Source organism: Chrysemys picta, chromosome 3, assembly GCF_011386835.1.
Source record: "Chrysemys picta bellii isolate R12L10 chromosome 3, ASM1138683v2, whole genome shotgun sequence".
Classification (NCBI taxonomy): domain Eukaryota; kingdom Metazoa; phylum Chordata; order Testudines; family Emydidae; genus Chrysemys; species Chrysemys picta.
In genome coordinates, this window is record NC_088793.1 from 74994652 (window position 1) to 75008527 (window position 13876).

The following is a 13876-nucleotide window of genomic DNA, read 5'->3' on the forward strand; positions in this document are numbered from 1 at the left end:
GCAGCAAACAGGTTGTTGCTGCTGCTGTTTTTCCTTTTCTGGAGCACAGACTTATTTCACCTATGCACAGATGCCAGCTGTCAGGTATTGCTGCTGGTGGTTTCCTTTTTTACTTGCAGTTATGAGTCCAGCTTTTGCCAGAACTGTTTGCAGCTCGTTGGTATTTTTGGATTCCCTTTTCTTTCAGCTCAGAGAGATTCACCCCAGCTCACAAGTGCTGTTGCTTTCTATTGCATGTACATTTAAAAGGGATCAATTCCAGCAAATACAAAAGCATCTCCGTCACCTTCTGACACTTCCTCACTCAGGGACATATTCTAATAACTGGCTGTTATGCCTTCATGGCCAAGGTCTACACGTTCTGCCTTCAACTCTGGTGCACGCAAGCCTTACAGGCGTGCCCAACATCTTACATAATTAGATACTTGTTTCTTGTTTGGAATTGTCTCTTCTAAGTTCCTATCTATACTAGAAAAGAGAACAGGAGTACTTGTGGCACCTTAGAGACTAACAAATTTATTAGAGCATAAGCTTTCGTGGCATCCGAAGAAGTGGGCTGTAGTCCACGAAAGCTTATGCTCTAATAAATTTGTTAGTCTCTAAGGTGCCACAAGTACTCCTGTTCTTTTTGCGGATACAGACTAATACGGCTGCTACTCTGAAACCTATCTATACTAGGCAACTTTTCCCTCACCTTGCTAACACTGGGTCAGCTGACTCAGTCTTTTGTAATGATCATTGGGAGCACTAGTGTAGACAATCTGCCAAGTGCCAGCACTACTAAATTTTATCTTAAATCTCACAATATTTGGGGCTTTTCTTAAAGCATCAGCTTCTGGAGCCATCTGATTATATGAGAAACTGAGATTTCATGTTTTAAAAAAGTAAGTTTCTAGCCCTCATGGTTGCAGAGAAAAAAATTGAAAATGTGATAGTAAATAAGAACCCAAAATATACTTTAAAAAAAATTCTACAATTTTCAAGCCAATTTCACAATTGTTTTGGCTCTGCCTTATGATTTTTGAATGCTTGGGGTTAGCAATAATGTAGGACTGAGGAGGAAAGCCCACACACTTTTTCCCAGCCTGCACAGAAAGGGTGTGCTCTGCAGTATAAGAAAATACAGGAGGTTTGGAGACCAACTATCCTCTCTCTCAGTTTGAAGCTGCAAATGCTTTTCTGCTTTATAGATCTGATGCTGCTACCTCAGCACCAAATGTGAGGGACAACTCACTGTCACAAATGGCAAGGCTGCATGTGAAGAGTTTAAGGGTATGTCCATGCTGTAAACAAACACTTGAGCTGGCCTGTGTCAGCTGGCTTGGGCTGTAAAACTGCACTGAAGATATTTGGACTCAGGCTGGAGACCGAGTTCTGGAACCCCACCAGGTGTGAAAGTCCCTGAGCCCAGGCTTGAACCCAAGCCCAAAAGTTTACACTGCAATTTTACGGCCACTCATCCTGAGCCCACAAGCCTGAGTCCGCTGACGCAGGCCAGCTGCAGGTGTTTAATTGCAGTATAGACATACCTTAAGATATTCTACCACCTACATCTAATTATTCACACAAAAATAAATCCTTATGGACAGTTAAATTAACCAACTGATCAAAATAAAAAAAAACAAGGCAGATTGGCAGCAGTCTGAAACCATTTCATAAATTGTATTGGGCAATGCATTTTCTGAGCCCCGTTATGCATCTCCCATTGGACTCAAAAGTACAGGTCTGCAGGGATAATCAAGTCATCTGTATCTTGAGACCAGAATGGGGCTAGCTCTTACATGGGTGTATAGCAAGGGGATCGGGGGGGAAAGGGATGCCCACAGGCCTGTACAGTCTGCATAAAGGTCAGGCAAAGTTGTCATTCCATAATGTGGGAAGCACAGGGGGTGCCTGGTGCTCCAACATGAGCAGGGGTCAGGTGGGGCCACACCATCCCCCCACAATGCACACATACACAGGCCCAGTAGAGGGATTAAGCTGTACCACACAAAGAGATGGAAGAGTGTGTTCGCTCCCTTGTCAGGGTGACATTCTGCTTCAGAAAAGGAGAATGCCTGCTGGTGCTCCTGTGGGGAAATGCAGCTCTGCAGCACACCTGATGACTCTGCATGAAAGGCACAATTTAGTCCACAGCCTACTTCCCCAATGCCAGGCAGCCCAATGGAATATCTATGTCATTTCCAACCAAGAGGTCCAAGCACTATTCAGTTACAAAAATCAGTGACAGACCTTTGGAAAATTCTATTTTAATACTCTTATACAGTAAAGATTGACAGCTGTTGCATTAGCACTCGGTATAATTTTCCTCTAGAATGAAACAGGGACAGCAGTCACACAAAGTCACAAAGCATCCAGACACATAATGGTCACATATTCCAAGCTAATACAATGGTGATCAATACAATTTGATTTGAAAACAGACTTGCACCTCTTTGATGCTGATTTCAGTGAAAGGCAGAAGACTCCTGTTGGCCAAGAGCAGGGAAAAAGTTGATCCAAATTGGGCATGTTGCATGACTGGGACAGTAAGTGTGCAAAATTTTCACATTTGGAGGGTTCCCAGAGTCAGTATGTGTTGCACCATCTCCCAGAACTGCCACAATTAAATACCTTTATGTTTTCAAAACATTAAACATGTAACTGAAGCAAGGTAATTTAAAAAAATAATCAGTGCAGTCATGCTATCAGGACAGAGGATATAGAAGCAAAATGAGTTGAAAAAATGTAAAAAAAAATGTGGAGAACAAAAGTATGCATAATTAGAAATATATGAATATGAAAATCAGAGAGAATGTACTAGAATCTGATCAAAAGGCAAGAGAATATAGATAAGTGTAAGACAGTTGACTGCACTAAGAGTATACCAACCAGGTAAGAGGTAAGGAAAATTAACTAAGCTAGTCAAGAGGCTAGGGGTCACCAAATGAAATGAATAGGCAGGAGGTTTAAAACAAACAAAAGTATTTTTCCACACAACGCATAGTCAACCTGTGGAACTCCTTGCCAGAGGATGTTGTGAAGGCCAAGACTATAACAGGGTTCAAAAAATAACTAGATCAGTTCATGGAAGATAGGTCCATCAATGGCTATTAGCCAGGATGGACAGGGATGGTGTCCCTAGCCTCTGTTTGCCAGAAGCTGGGAATTGGTGACAGGGGATAGATCACTTGATTACCTGTCCTGTTCATTCCCCTCTGGCGTACCTGTCATTGGCCACTGTTGGAAGACAGGATACTGGGCTAGATGGACCTTTGGGCTGACCCAGTATGGCTGTTCTTATGTTCTTAAGAACTGTATTAGGTCACTGAAGTTTGCTTAGTGCAACATGTTTCATTATTCTAGCAAATACTCACAAATATCATAAAACCACATTTAAAGTGAAGCTGGAAAGGAACTCCAGCAAGATTAAACCCGAAAACCTTAGCACAGACACGAGGTACACATTCAGTGTAGGTCTGCTCATTGGGAATGTTGCCACAAAGCTTTAGAGATCATTAAGACAGAGGCAAAATACTTTTGTTGAATAATAACTCAATAGAAAAGCAGTCCTCTTATGGTATATTTTAGGGCAGCTAAACCTAAGACTGAAGGAGCCAGCAGGCTCCTTTATGGATAGACAAACTGAGTTAATTTTGTATGGAACATAGATACTACAATACCATGTGCATTAGAAATGGATAACGTATTTAAATGCACTATCCAGAAAATGGTTTTGTTTTGAATCAGCTAGTAATGCAAGTAGAAAGGATTCTGTTGTGAAATGGCAAAGCTAATGTTAGTCTTGCTAGGAATTTTACTGAAATCAAGAAGCCTGTAGGGAAAAAAAAACAGGAACATTTTTAAAAGAAGCCTATTCTAGACGTATTTGTATCCCTACTTCAGAATTTACCTGATTTTAAGTTCTAAATTTATGGGATGTTGTTATTGCTAAAGGAGAGTATCAGTATTTTAAGAAGGCCTTAGGCAGAAGTTGAACTGAAAGTTGGCAAGGTTTCTCCCTCCTCCTCCCCCCAAACAGAAAAGATACTAAACAAAGTTTAACATTGCTCACATTACCATGAAAGTCCATATTATTCAATCACCAATGCAAGACAATATTTTCACATTTTGAATAGCTATAGTATCCAAAGGTTTACAACTTGCAACTAGCCTACATCGAGTTTACCGCACATAACATAGTTGGCTAAGAGCAATGACGGATGCAGTTTACCTTCAACATGGTAATATAGCAGCATTACAGTAGTGCGCTCTATAGAAATTTCTAGCCAGAAGTTGGTTACCTGAATTTCTGTTTTTAGGCTAGAATATATAAACCCTTTATGGGTAAATGGGGATACTAAAATAAAGCAGGTGGACCTCCATAGATATTTCTATTTATAGAAAAGAGGAACCAGATGAATTTGAAAGCTACCTACTAAAATCATGCTTACATGAGATGAGCCACTGTATCACACAATGAAGATGCGGGAGCCAAGGAAAGCTGCAATAGGTTCAAATGCTACCACTTTACACTGCTGTTTATAAACTGATTGATGAATGACTTACAAAGTTGGCCCCAAAGGTGGGGCTAACTAGAATGGAATAGATGCAGCTATGCTTAACTGCAGCCATTACAGCTCCATGGTTTAAAGAAGGTGCAAAAGCAATTTCCCCCACACAATTCACCCTCTTTTGCTTTTAAGATCTTGACATGCTTGAAAATTCTATTTCCCCTGCAATTATCCTTCTTTGTGAAGCAAACACCCTCTCCCATCATTATTTTAATTAAAGGAAAAGGGGTTCTGTTGTATTGTATGTACACCTGCAGACTACTTGCATGAATAAGAATAGATGCCATGATAAAGATTGCTGCAGAATCACTAGAAAACACTGGTTGAATGAAGTCCAAAGCCAACACATTTTCCATTTGACTTCTCAGTAAGAGGTGATATTTATTTAAAAATAAAACTCTTTCTGCAAACAACTGGAACAATTTAAGTGGATCATTTATTGTCCTGAACATTATTCCACTGATTGTCTCCTTATTTGGCATAAATAAGACAGGTTATGAACCAGAATATATCAAATACATTGTTTTCACATGCAGCAATCACACAGAGAATGGCGTCATTTAAATAAAGCACTTTATTGCTACAAGAGGGCAACCTTTAAGAGCATGAGACCAAATTCCCACACAAACAGTGTATGAGAAGTGTCAAATGAAGACACCAGTGGATCAACCAAGATTTCGGCAATCACTTTAGGAAGGTTATAAAGCTTTTCTGTTTTGGGGAGGAAAGATCTCCACCCCAAAAGTTATGAAGAATTCTAAGAGAGAGGTGACCTCCTTCAAGTCTATATTGTACTCCTTTGCTATTTTCTCTGTGGTCCATGTTTGTGGAGAAAGTTTATGATTATTGAGAAGAGTCAGAACCTCCACCACAGAAATTTTGCCTTTGGGAATGCTCGAAATATCTAGATCCCTTAAATGACCAAGTTTTGTACGTCTGTATTCCTGCTGTTTACTTGGGATAATTCCACCTTCATCTTTTACCTAGTGTGGGAGGAGAAAAAAAAAGTTCAAGTCAATCACAGTTCTGTTTAGTGTGTGTACTGCATATTTCTCGCCTATTTCTTTAATTAAAGCTTTCATTTTAATTAAATATAACAGGCTCTCCAGTTTTTCCATTGTGAAGACTTTGATCCTCATGGATTGCCTCTCTTTCTTAGACCGTAAGCCAGTGGTTTTCAATCTTTTTTCATTTGTGGACCCTAACACATTTCAAATGGAGATGCAGACCCCTTTGGAAATCTTAATCTGTGGACCCCCAGGGGACCACAGACCACAGGTTGAAAATTACTACCATAATCCAACACTACTTTGTCCTCAAAGCACTATGTTCTATATAGACCACAGTTTCAGAAACAGTTACCACGGCCAAATATTCAGCACCTAAATCAATAGCTTAGTTTTTTGAATAGCTGAACACCCACCATTCCCACTGACATCAGTGGGAAATGCTGGTGCTCAGGACCTCTGAAATTCAGTCCACTGATGTAGGTGTGAATGTGAATGTAGATGCCTAATTTCAGGGCCTAATTTCAGGAACAGACATATGAAAGTTTTGTCCCATATATTTCAAGGTACTGAGCAGCACCAACTTCCATTGAAACCAGGTGTTCAGCACTTTGAAGGATCAGGTTTTTAGCTTCTTTATTACCCAAGTAAAATGGAGATAACATTATTTCCATATCTCACAGGGACATTATGGGGGATACATTAACATTTCTAAAAATGTTTTTGTCTTAGATGGAAAGTGTTATAGAAATGCCAAATATAAGAGAGACAAAGTGGATGAGGTAATATTTTTTACTGGATCAACTTCTGTTGGTGAAAGAGACAAACTTTCGGCCTCCACAGAGCTCTTCTCCAGGTCAAGATATTATCTCATCCACCTTGTCTCTTTCATATAGTGGTATTGGGGTCAATGCTGCTATAAACAAACAAACTGAAAACAAGCATAAGAGAGGCCTAGGACTAACTTTTTTTAATCTAATGCCAATATGTTTAGCCTTGCATGCAGATCACATACACAACTGCTGTTAGTTCATCCGTTTCATGGGAAAAAATATCTAGAAAATTGTACAGGAAAATATAAATAAAACATCTTACCATTTCCTCACCCAAACAAATACAGGACTTCACTTAAAGGGACACCAATGTTTTAAGTGATATTTTAATAATTTCTTTACTCTTGGTACTAGCCTCTTTGTTCTCCAGCAGAACCACAAATCCTCTCTCACACAAGTCCCAATTTCTTCTACCATCTATAGCATTAGGAATTCTATTTCCCATCCCTTCCACAGACTGGCCACTTAAACTTCTAGAAAGCCAAATCTGTGAGTATACTTTGGGGCCTGTGGCACAAGGAAGGTTCACTCAGATGGAGTCTCTATGTGATAGAGGAACATGCCTGTATAGACAGCTTCATGCAGAGGAAGAAAAACTGGGGGCATAAAGAAAGGTTGATGGCACTCTTAAATAAGGATGTGACCCTCAAATTAGACTTCTATTAAACAACAACTGAAATACAAAACAGCAATAAAAAAGCTCAGTTTCATCTATTAACAGCTAGTAAGCTACTAAGACGACAGACTTCATAAAGCCTATTCATCACATGAGCATTGGTATGTTGCTTTTGTCAGCTGAAAAGTGCTTGCTGCTATACCCATTACAGAAAGAAGACATGCTCACTTGCACAGGTGGATCTCTGGAATCAACGTAAACCTCTTTTAATAAGGTGAGAAGTTTGTCATTTTTTTTGCGAATTTCCTCTTGGATTTGTGGATCATCTAAGAAAAAAGATTTAAAGCAGAAAATCACTCTCTCCCGCTCATATTCTTGTTGGCTTATACTTCATGGTTTAGAATGCCCATGAGTAGGGCCATACCAAATTCATGGTCCATTCTGGTCAATTTCACAGTCATAGGATTTTAAAAATAGTAAATTTCATGATTTCAGATATTTAAATCTGAAATTTCACGGTGTTGTAATTGTAGGGGTTCTGAGCCAAAACAGAGCTGTGGGGGGTTCACAAGGTTATTGTAGGGGGGGTTGCAGTACTGCTACCCTTACTTCTGCACTGCTGCCTTCAGAGCTAAGCAGCTGGAGAGCGGTGGCTGCTGGCCAGGAGCTCAGCTCTGAAGGCAGAGCCACCGCCAGCACAGCAGCGCAGAAATAAGGATGACATGGTATGGTATTGCTATCCTTACTTCTGAGCTGCTGCCTTCAGAACTGGGCCTTTGGTCAGCAGCCACCACTGTCCAGCTGCATAGCTCTGAAGGCAGCAGGCACAGAAATAAGGATGTTGTGTTTATGGTATTGCTAACCTCCCTTCTGTGCTGCTGCTGGCAGGGTGCTGCCTTCAGAACTGCACACCTGCCCAACAGCCACCACTCTCTGGCCCCCCAGTTCTGAAGTCAGCGCAGAAGTAAGGGTGGCAATACCTTGACCCCCCACTAAAATAACCTTGTGACTCCTCTTCAACTTCTTTTGGGTCAGGACCCCCAATTTGAGAAACACTGGTCTCCCCCACGAAATCTGTACAGTATAGGGTAAAAGCACACAAGAGACCAGATTTCATGGGGAAGATTCATAGATTTCACGGTCCATGACGCATTTTTCATGGCTGTGAATTTGGTAGGGCCTTACCCATGAGACATCACACAACTCAAGTGAAAATGAAAGTGTGTGGACACTTCCAGGCACATCTCATTTTTGCATTAGTTCTGATATTAACAATACTTAATGTTGTCTCATACACAGGGAAAGGAGAATCTATTATGGCTATTCAAGAAAAGAAATTGCAATACTAAGCAACAGTTAGGCCTGGTATACACCTAAAAATTATATCAATTTAGCTATATTGCTCAGGGCTGTGAAAAATGTCACTACATGACATAGTTAGTTAGGTCAACCTAACACAGCGTAGTCACAGCTGGGAATTCTTCCAATGACCTACCTACCACTTCTTGGAGAGGTGGATTAACTACACTGATGGAAAAAACCCTTCCATGGATGTAGGAAGCACCTATACTACAGTTACAGTGGCAGTACCACAGTTGTGCCACTGTAGACATACCATTATTCTTCAGAGTGCTGTGCAAACTCTGAATCCATCACCACATGCCTGCGAGGTATTGCAATAGCAGTTGCCGTGTCACGGATGGTGACACAGACACAGAAGTGACTTGGCCAAAGCAGAGTGAGGCCGAGCCAGGCGCCAGTACTGTGCTCACCTTAATACGGTCACCCATGCCAGTGGTTCTCAACTTTATCAGACTACTGTACCCCTTTCAGGAGTCTGATTTGTCTTGCATAATCCCAAATTTCACCTCGCTTAAAAACTACTTGCTTACAAAATCAGACATAAAAATACAAAAAAAGTGTCACTACACACTGTTACTGAAAAATTGCTTACTTTCTCATTTTTACAATGATAAAATACATGTATTACAATATAAATATTGTACTTACATTTCAGTGCACAATATATAGAGCAGAATAAATAAGTCACTGTATGAAATTTTAGTTGCACTGACTTCACTAGTTCTTTTTACGTAGCCTGTTGTAAAACTAGGCAAATATCTAGATTAGTTGATGTACCTCCAGAAGACCTCTACATACCTCTGGTTGAAAATCACTGACTATGCTATTTACACCTATTTACATACCCCTCTGTGCCCCCTGCTACCCAAGAGTTGCTGCCACACTGCCAGTTACTGAACAACCCAGAAGTAAGGACAAGCAAGACTGGGTTTCCATACAAAGCCACAAAACCCACAAGTAAAATAACAGGTTGAGAGGTGTGGACCACACCTCCCAGCATAGGCCCTGGACCAGCAGCATCCAGCCAAGCAAAAGGGCTACATGGCAGATATTCCGAACAGGTAGCAGCTGGCAGACCCAGACCCCAGGGGGCATCCAGAGGGCAGCGGCTGGTGAGATTAAATGTCACTGGCCACACCAGCCCGCATCCGCTCCCATGTTCTGGATTCGTACACAACCCCCTCCTCCCTTTAACTGCCCCCCACACATCCCCTACATCTCATTCCCCCATAACCCCCCACACCCTGCATCCCACCCCCCATAACCCTCCTCTGCACCCATACCCTGCATCCCACCCCCCTGCAACCCTCTCACACACCCATACCCTGCATCCCACCCACAACCAAAACCTGCATCCCACCTCCCGTACCCCCCCTGCCCATACCCTGCATCCCAACCCCTGTAACTCCCTCCTGCACCCATACCCTGCATCCCACACCCCGTAACCCTCTCACACACTCCCATACCCTGCATCCCACACCCCGTAACCCTCTCACACACTCCCATACCCTGCATCCCACCCCCCATAACCCTCCCACACACACCCATACCTTGCATCCCACCCCCATAACCCTCCCACACACACCCATACCCTGCATCCCACCCCCCATAACCCTCCCACACACACCCATACCCTGCATCCCACCTCCCATAACCCTCCCACACACACCCATACCCTGCATCCCACCTCCCATAACCCTCCCACACACACCCATACCCTGCATCCCACCTCCCATAACCCTCCCACACACACCCATACCCTGCATCCCACCTCCCATAACCCTCCCACACACACCCATACCCTGCATCCCCCCCCCCATAACCTGCATCGCACCCTGTAATCCCCCCACCCCAGCATCCCCCCCCATAATCCTCCGCCCATACCCTACATCCCACCCCCTGTAACCCTCCCACACCCATACCCTGCACCCTTCCGTCCCGCCCCCACCCCAGAAAACCCCAGGACACTACCACTCCTCCGCGCACGCGCCCGGCCCGCATAATCCCCCCGCGGGAAGGCGCACGCGCCCTACTGCCCCCTAACCACCCGCACGCGCAGCGTGTGCGCAGCGTGTACCCACCGCCCTGTAACCCCCACGATTCCCCCCCTCCCCCTGTAACCCCGCTCCCCACTCTCACTCCTCTGGGGCGCAGCGCCGGCCGCGGGCACTCACCAGGCAGCGGTCCCGGCCTGGCGACGGGGTGCCGGGGGGCGGACGTGGGCTTGTCTTTGCTGATCTCGCGGGCGGCCCGGCTCTCCAGGTTGAAGTTGCGGAACACGCGGGTCACCCTGGCACCCATCACCTCTGCGCGGCACCGGCCCGCGCCGCGGTCAAGACTCTACCCGCCCCGCGAGCATGCGTAGAGAGCAGCCCGCCCGCCAGCGCCCCACCTAGCGGGCAGGAGGACGCCCCGCAGCCGAGGCGGGAGGCGCGGTCAGGCAGCCGCTCGGAGCCGGGGCAGGGCGGGGGAGCGCGGCTGTGTGCTCCGGTTACGGGAGTGCCAGGGGGCGGGGCTCCCAGCATGGTCCCTGCCCGCCGAGGCCGGGGAGGCTGGTCAACATACTCTGCTGGCTGCCCAGTGTCCTGGCCTGCGGAGCATCTCCCACCAGTGTCCCTCTTGTGCCTGGCACGTGGGCCACCAGTGACCAGTCAAGGCATCACTCTGTGCCTCAGTTTCCCCCATCTGTAAATTGATGAATAATGATGCTGCCCTGCCTTGTACTGATGAAAAGGCACTATGTGAGAGCAAGGTCGGATTATTATTATGCTTAAGGAGTAGGGGAGAAAAAGCAGCAGCAGCAGCTGGCGACAAAAAAAGAAATAATCTGGATGAGCCCAACCCCACCTCACTTTAGCACACTACCACTTGTCACTTTTTTATTTTTCACTCTCTTTTTTCTTTCCCTCCACTTTCTCGCCTACTGCACAGGGTATTGGGAGGTTAGGTTGTGACTGATCTCAGCAGAGGCGCCTCTTTTCAGTTTACTGTACCTATAAATACATTGTAAGTATGATGTCTCCAAGGATTCAATTAATTTTTAAAAATAAAAGAATGATGTTCTCCCGCAGCAGCAGTAACTGAGAGATCCATTAATGTTTCATATGGGGATACTAAAAATGCATGAAATTACATATATATGTATATTCTATATGAAAACTCAAATGCATTTTTAATGTTTTGCAATTATAATAATAGATCTCTCCATTATTGCTGCTGTGGGAGAACATCTTTCTTTCTTTAGGCCTCTAAACACTTATGCACATGAGTGGTCCTATGTTAGTCAACAGGGCTTCTTGTGTGGGTAAAATCACTGGTGTTCATAAGGGTGTGAAAGCCCTGGTTTCTTCCTGATTTTTAGCTATGCTGAAAGCCCAAATCTCAGATTGAAGTCAATCAATGGAAGCTCTGGGTAGTCACATAATTGAGAAACGGACCATGTGTTTGGCCGAGGAGTCACCTCTCTTGGGGTACAGTTGGAAATATCCTGAAGGTGGCAGACTGGGCTAGGGTTTCCAACTTCCAGAGTTTTAATCACCAGAATGGCCACTTTTTTTCAGCATCTTAATATTGGCCATGGTACAGCGTAAGAATAATCATTTTACAGATGATTTATAGATACATTACTTTTTAATTATTTGATTTATAAATTGTGTCCATCATCTCAGCAGAAGTAATAAAACAGAGATAAAAAAGAGTCTATAATAACACCAGTGCTACCTGCATGTAAAATAATCCTGGTCAATGACAATCTCAATCAAACAGAAACATATTATGCAGCACTCTGAAGTTTGCCAAACTCTGGTTAATGATCTAGTTGAATCTTTATGTGCTGAATGATCCTGATAGCAAGTGTAAATCATTACATTTACTTGCCCTCCCCCCAAACCCCACACATTTTAGGCCTCCTCCAAAAGTTATGGCATCATGATATGACATATCTACCATGTACCCTGCTGAAGAGTGGAACCAGCCCATGGTGATTATATTTATTATTATTTTTTTCAAGCATTTACATTAATTCAAAACATCTTCCCTGTGCTTTTTGTCTGCGAGTTTCTTTATTTGGATAAAAGTACCAAATAAGTATTTCTGATGGTCTCTCCTCTTACTGCTATTCTGTGATTAGAAGTGTGTGGTTTTTCTTTATCGGTGCATCACCGTTCTCTTCAATGATACCATGACAATTTTAGAAGGAGGTATGCTGTACATTATATGCCCTATGTTGGAGCTTTACAGAACAATGAATCATGACAGGATGGCAGTCTGTGGGCTATGTTGGAGCTTTACAGAACAATGAATCATTACAGGATGGCAGTCTGTGGGCTAGCTTGTGTCACAGGCCTGACTAGGGACAGTGTAGAGGCACGATCCCTCTCCCAGACTGAGGTGAGCAGAGGAAATACAGCATTTGCTCTCAGCACACCCATCCAATTTTACTGACCAGTGCATGTGAGGAGGTGTATGCATCAAACCCATAGATTGTAGTCGTACCTGAAGCAGTGGTGGGCTGACGGGCTGACCACCACTGACCTAAAGGTTGCAACTAGCTTGGGCCCTATTGTGCTAGCACTATACTGACACATAATAAATGCCAGTCTTTTCCCCAAAAAATTTACAATTCGAAAGACAAGACATAACAGGTAGATAAGACAAACCAACAGGGTGGCAGAGGAGACAAATATAACAGGATGTGCATCTGGGATTACTGAGCTCCCTCTGGGGTCCTGGAGGAAGCAGTCCCTAAATAGCCTTCCCCCAGTTCAAAGGCTGAGATTGTCCATATCATTACACAAGGAGAGGGATGGAAGTAGGCTCTTTGAACCCTCCTATGTTGCTAAACCTGCCCTAAAGCCAGATCCTATCTGACTCTATTTTAGGAACAACTGCACAGTATGTGTGGTAATAGGGATGTAGGAATTGCCAGCCTGGATCAGACCAATGGTCTGTCTAGTTTAGCATCACTAGGCAGTTAGTGGCTGGCTTGGTTATGCCTTGAAGCACAAGGATTTCTATCTCATAAATGTTTATCCTATTTAATGTAACTGTAATGTTCTTGTTCATATGAATGTCTTTTCCTGGTGTTCATAGATCCTTGATGGTACAATATACATTACCATCCCTTAAGAAGTCATAAATAATCCATTCTGCCTATGGACTGAAGGCACTGATCTTAATTTGAAACTAAAGAATCTCCCTCTTGGCACCAGGAACTGCTGGCTACTGGGATCAGACTCAACACGGTGATGCTGTCTCTTTAAAGCCTGATGTGACTAACACTCCTATTATATTGGTTCGCAGCAGATGAACTCACCAAAAGGCAACTAGTTCGTTAAAAATAAAGAGTGATGTCATTTTGTGTCTGTCACTTCCCGTTACTAAGCATGGTACCAGGCTGTATGTTTTGCTGATTGGGAAGGACCAGGATTACAAGGTTTTCATTCTAATTCTGGAATCTTTCATACTGACTGCAGCAAGCAAAAGATTTAAAATTTTTGAATTGCA

At 43.6% G+C, this 13876-nt stretch overlaps 1 protein-coding gene across 1 annotated transcript; it reads right to left on the reverse strand.

Moving 5' to 3' along the window:
• Positions 1 to 2233: 2233 nt before the first annotated feature.
• NDUFAF4 (NADH:ubiquinone oxidoreductase complex assembly factor 4) lies at positions 2234 to 10786 on the reverse strand. The gene is made up of 3 exons (XM_005301142.5): positions 10546 to 10786; positions 7238 to 7335; positions 2234 to 5536 (listed from the first exon to the last, which is right to left on the reverse strand). The coding sequence occupies exons 1-3, from the start codon at positions 10670 to 10672 to the stop codon at positions 5252 to 5254; spliced, it is 510 nt and encodes a 169-aa protein (XP_005301199.1). The 5' UTR covers positions 10673 to 10786; the 3' UTR covers positions 2234 to 5251.
• Between the last annotated feature and the right edge of the window lie 3090 nt (positions 10787 to 13876).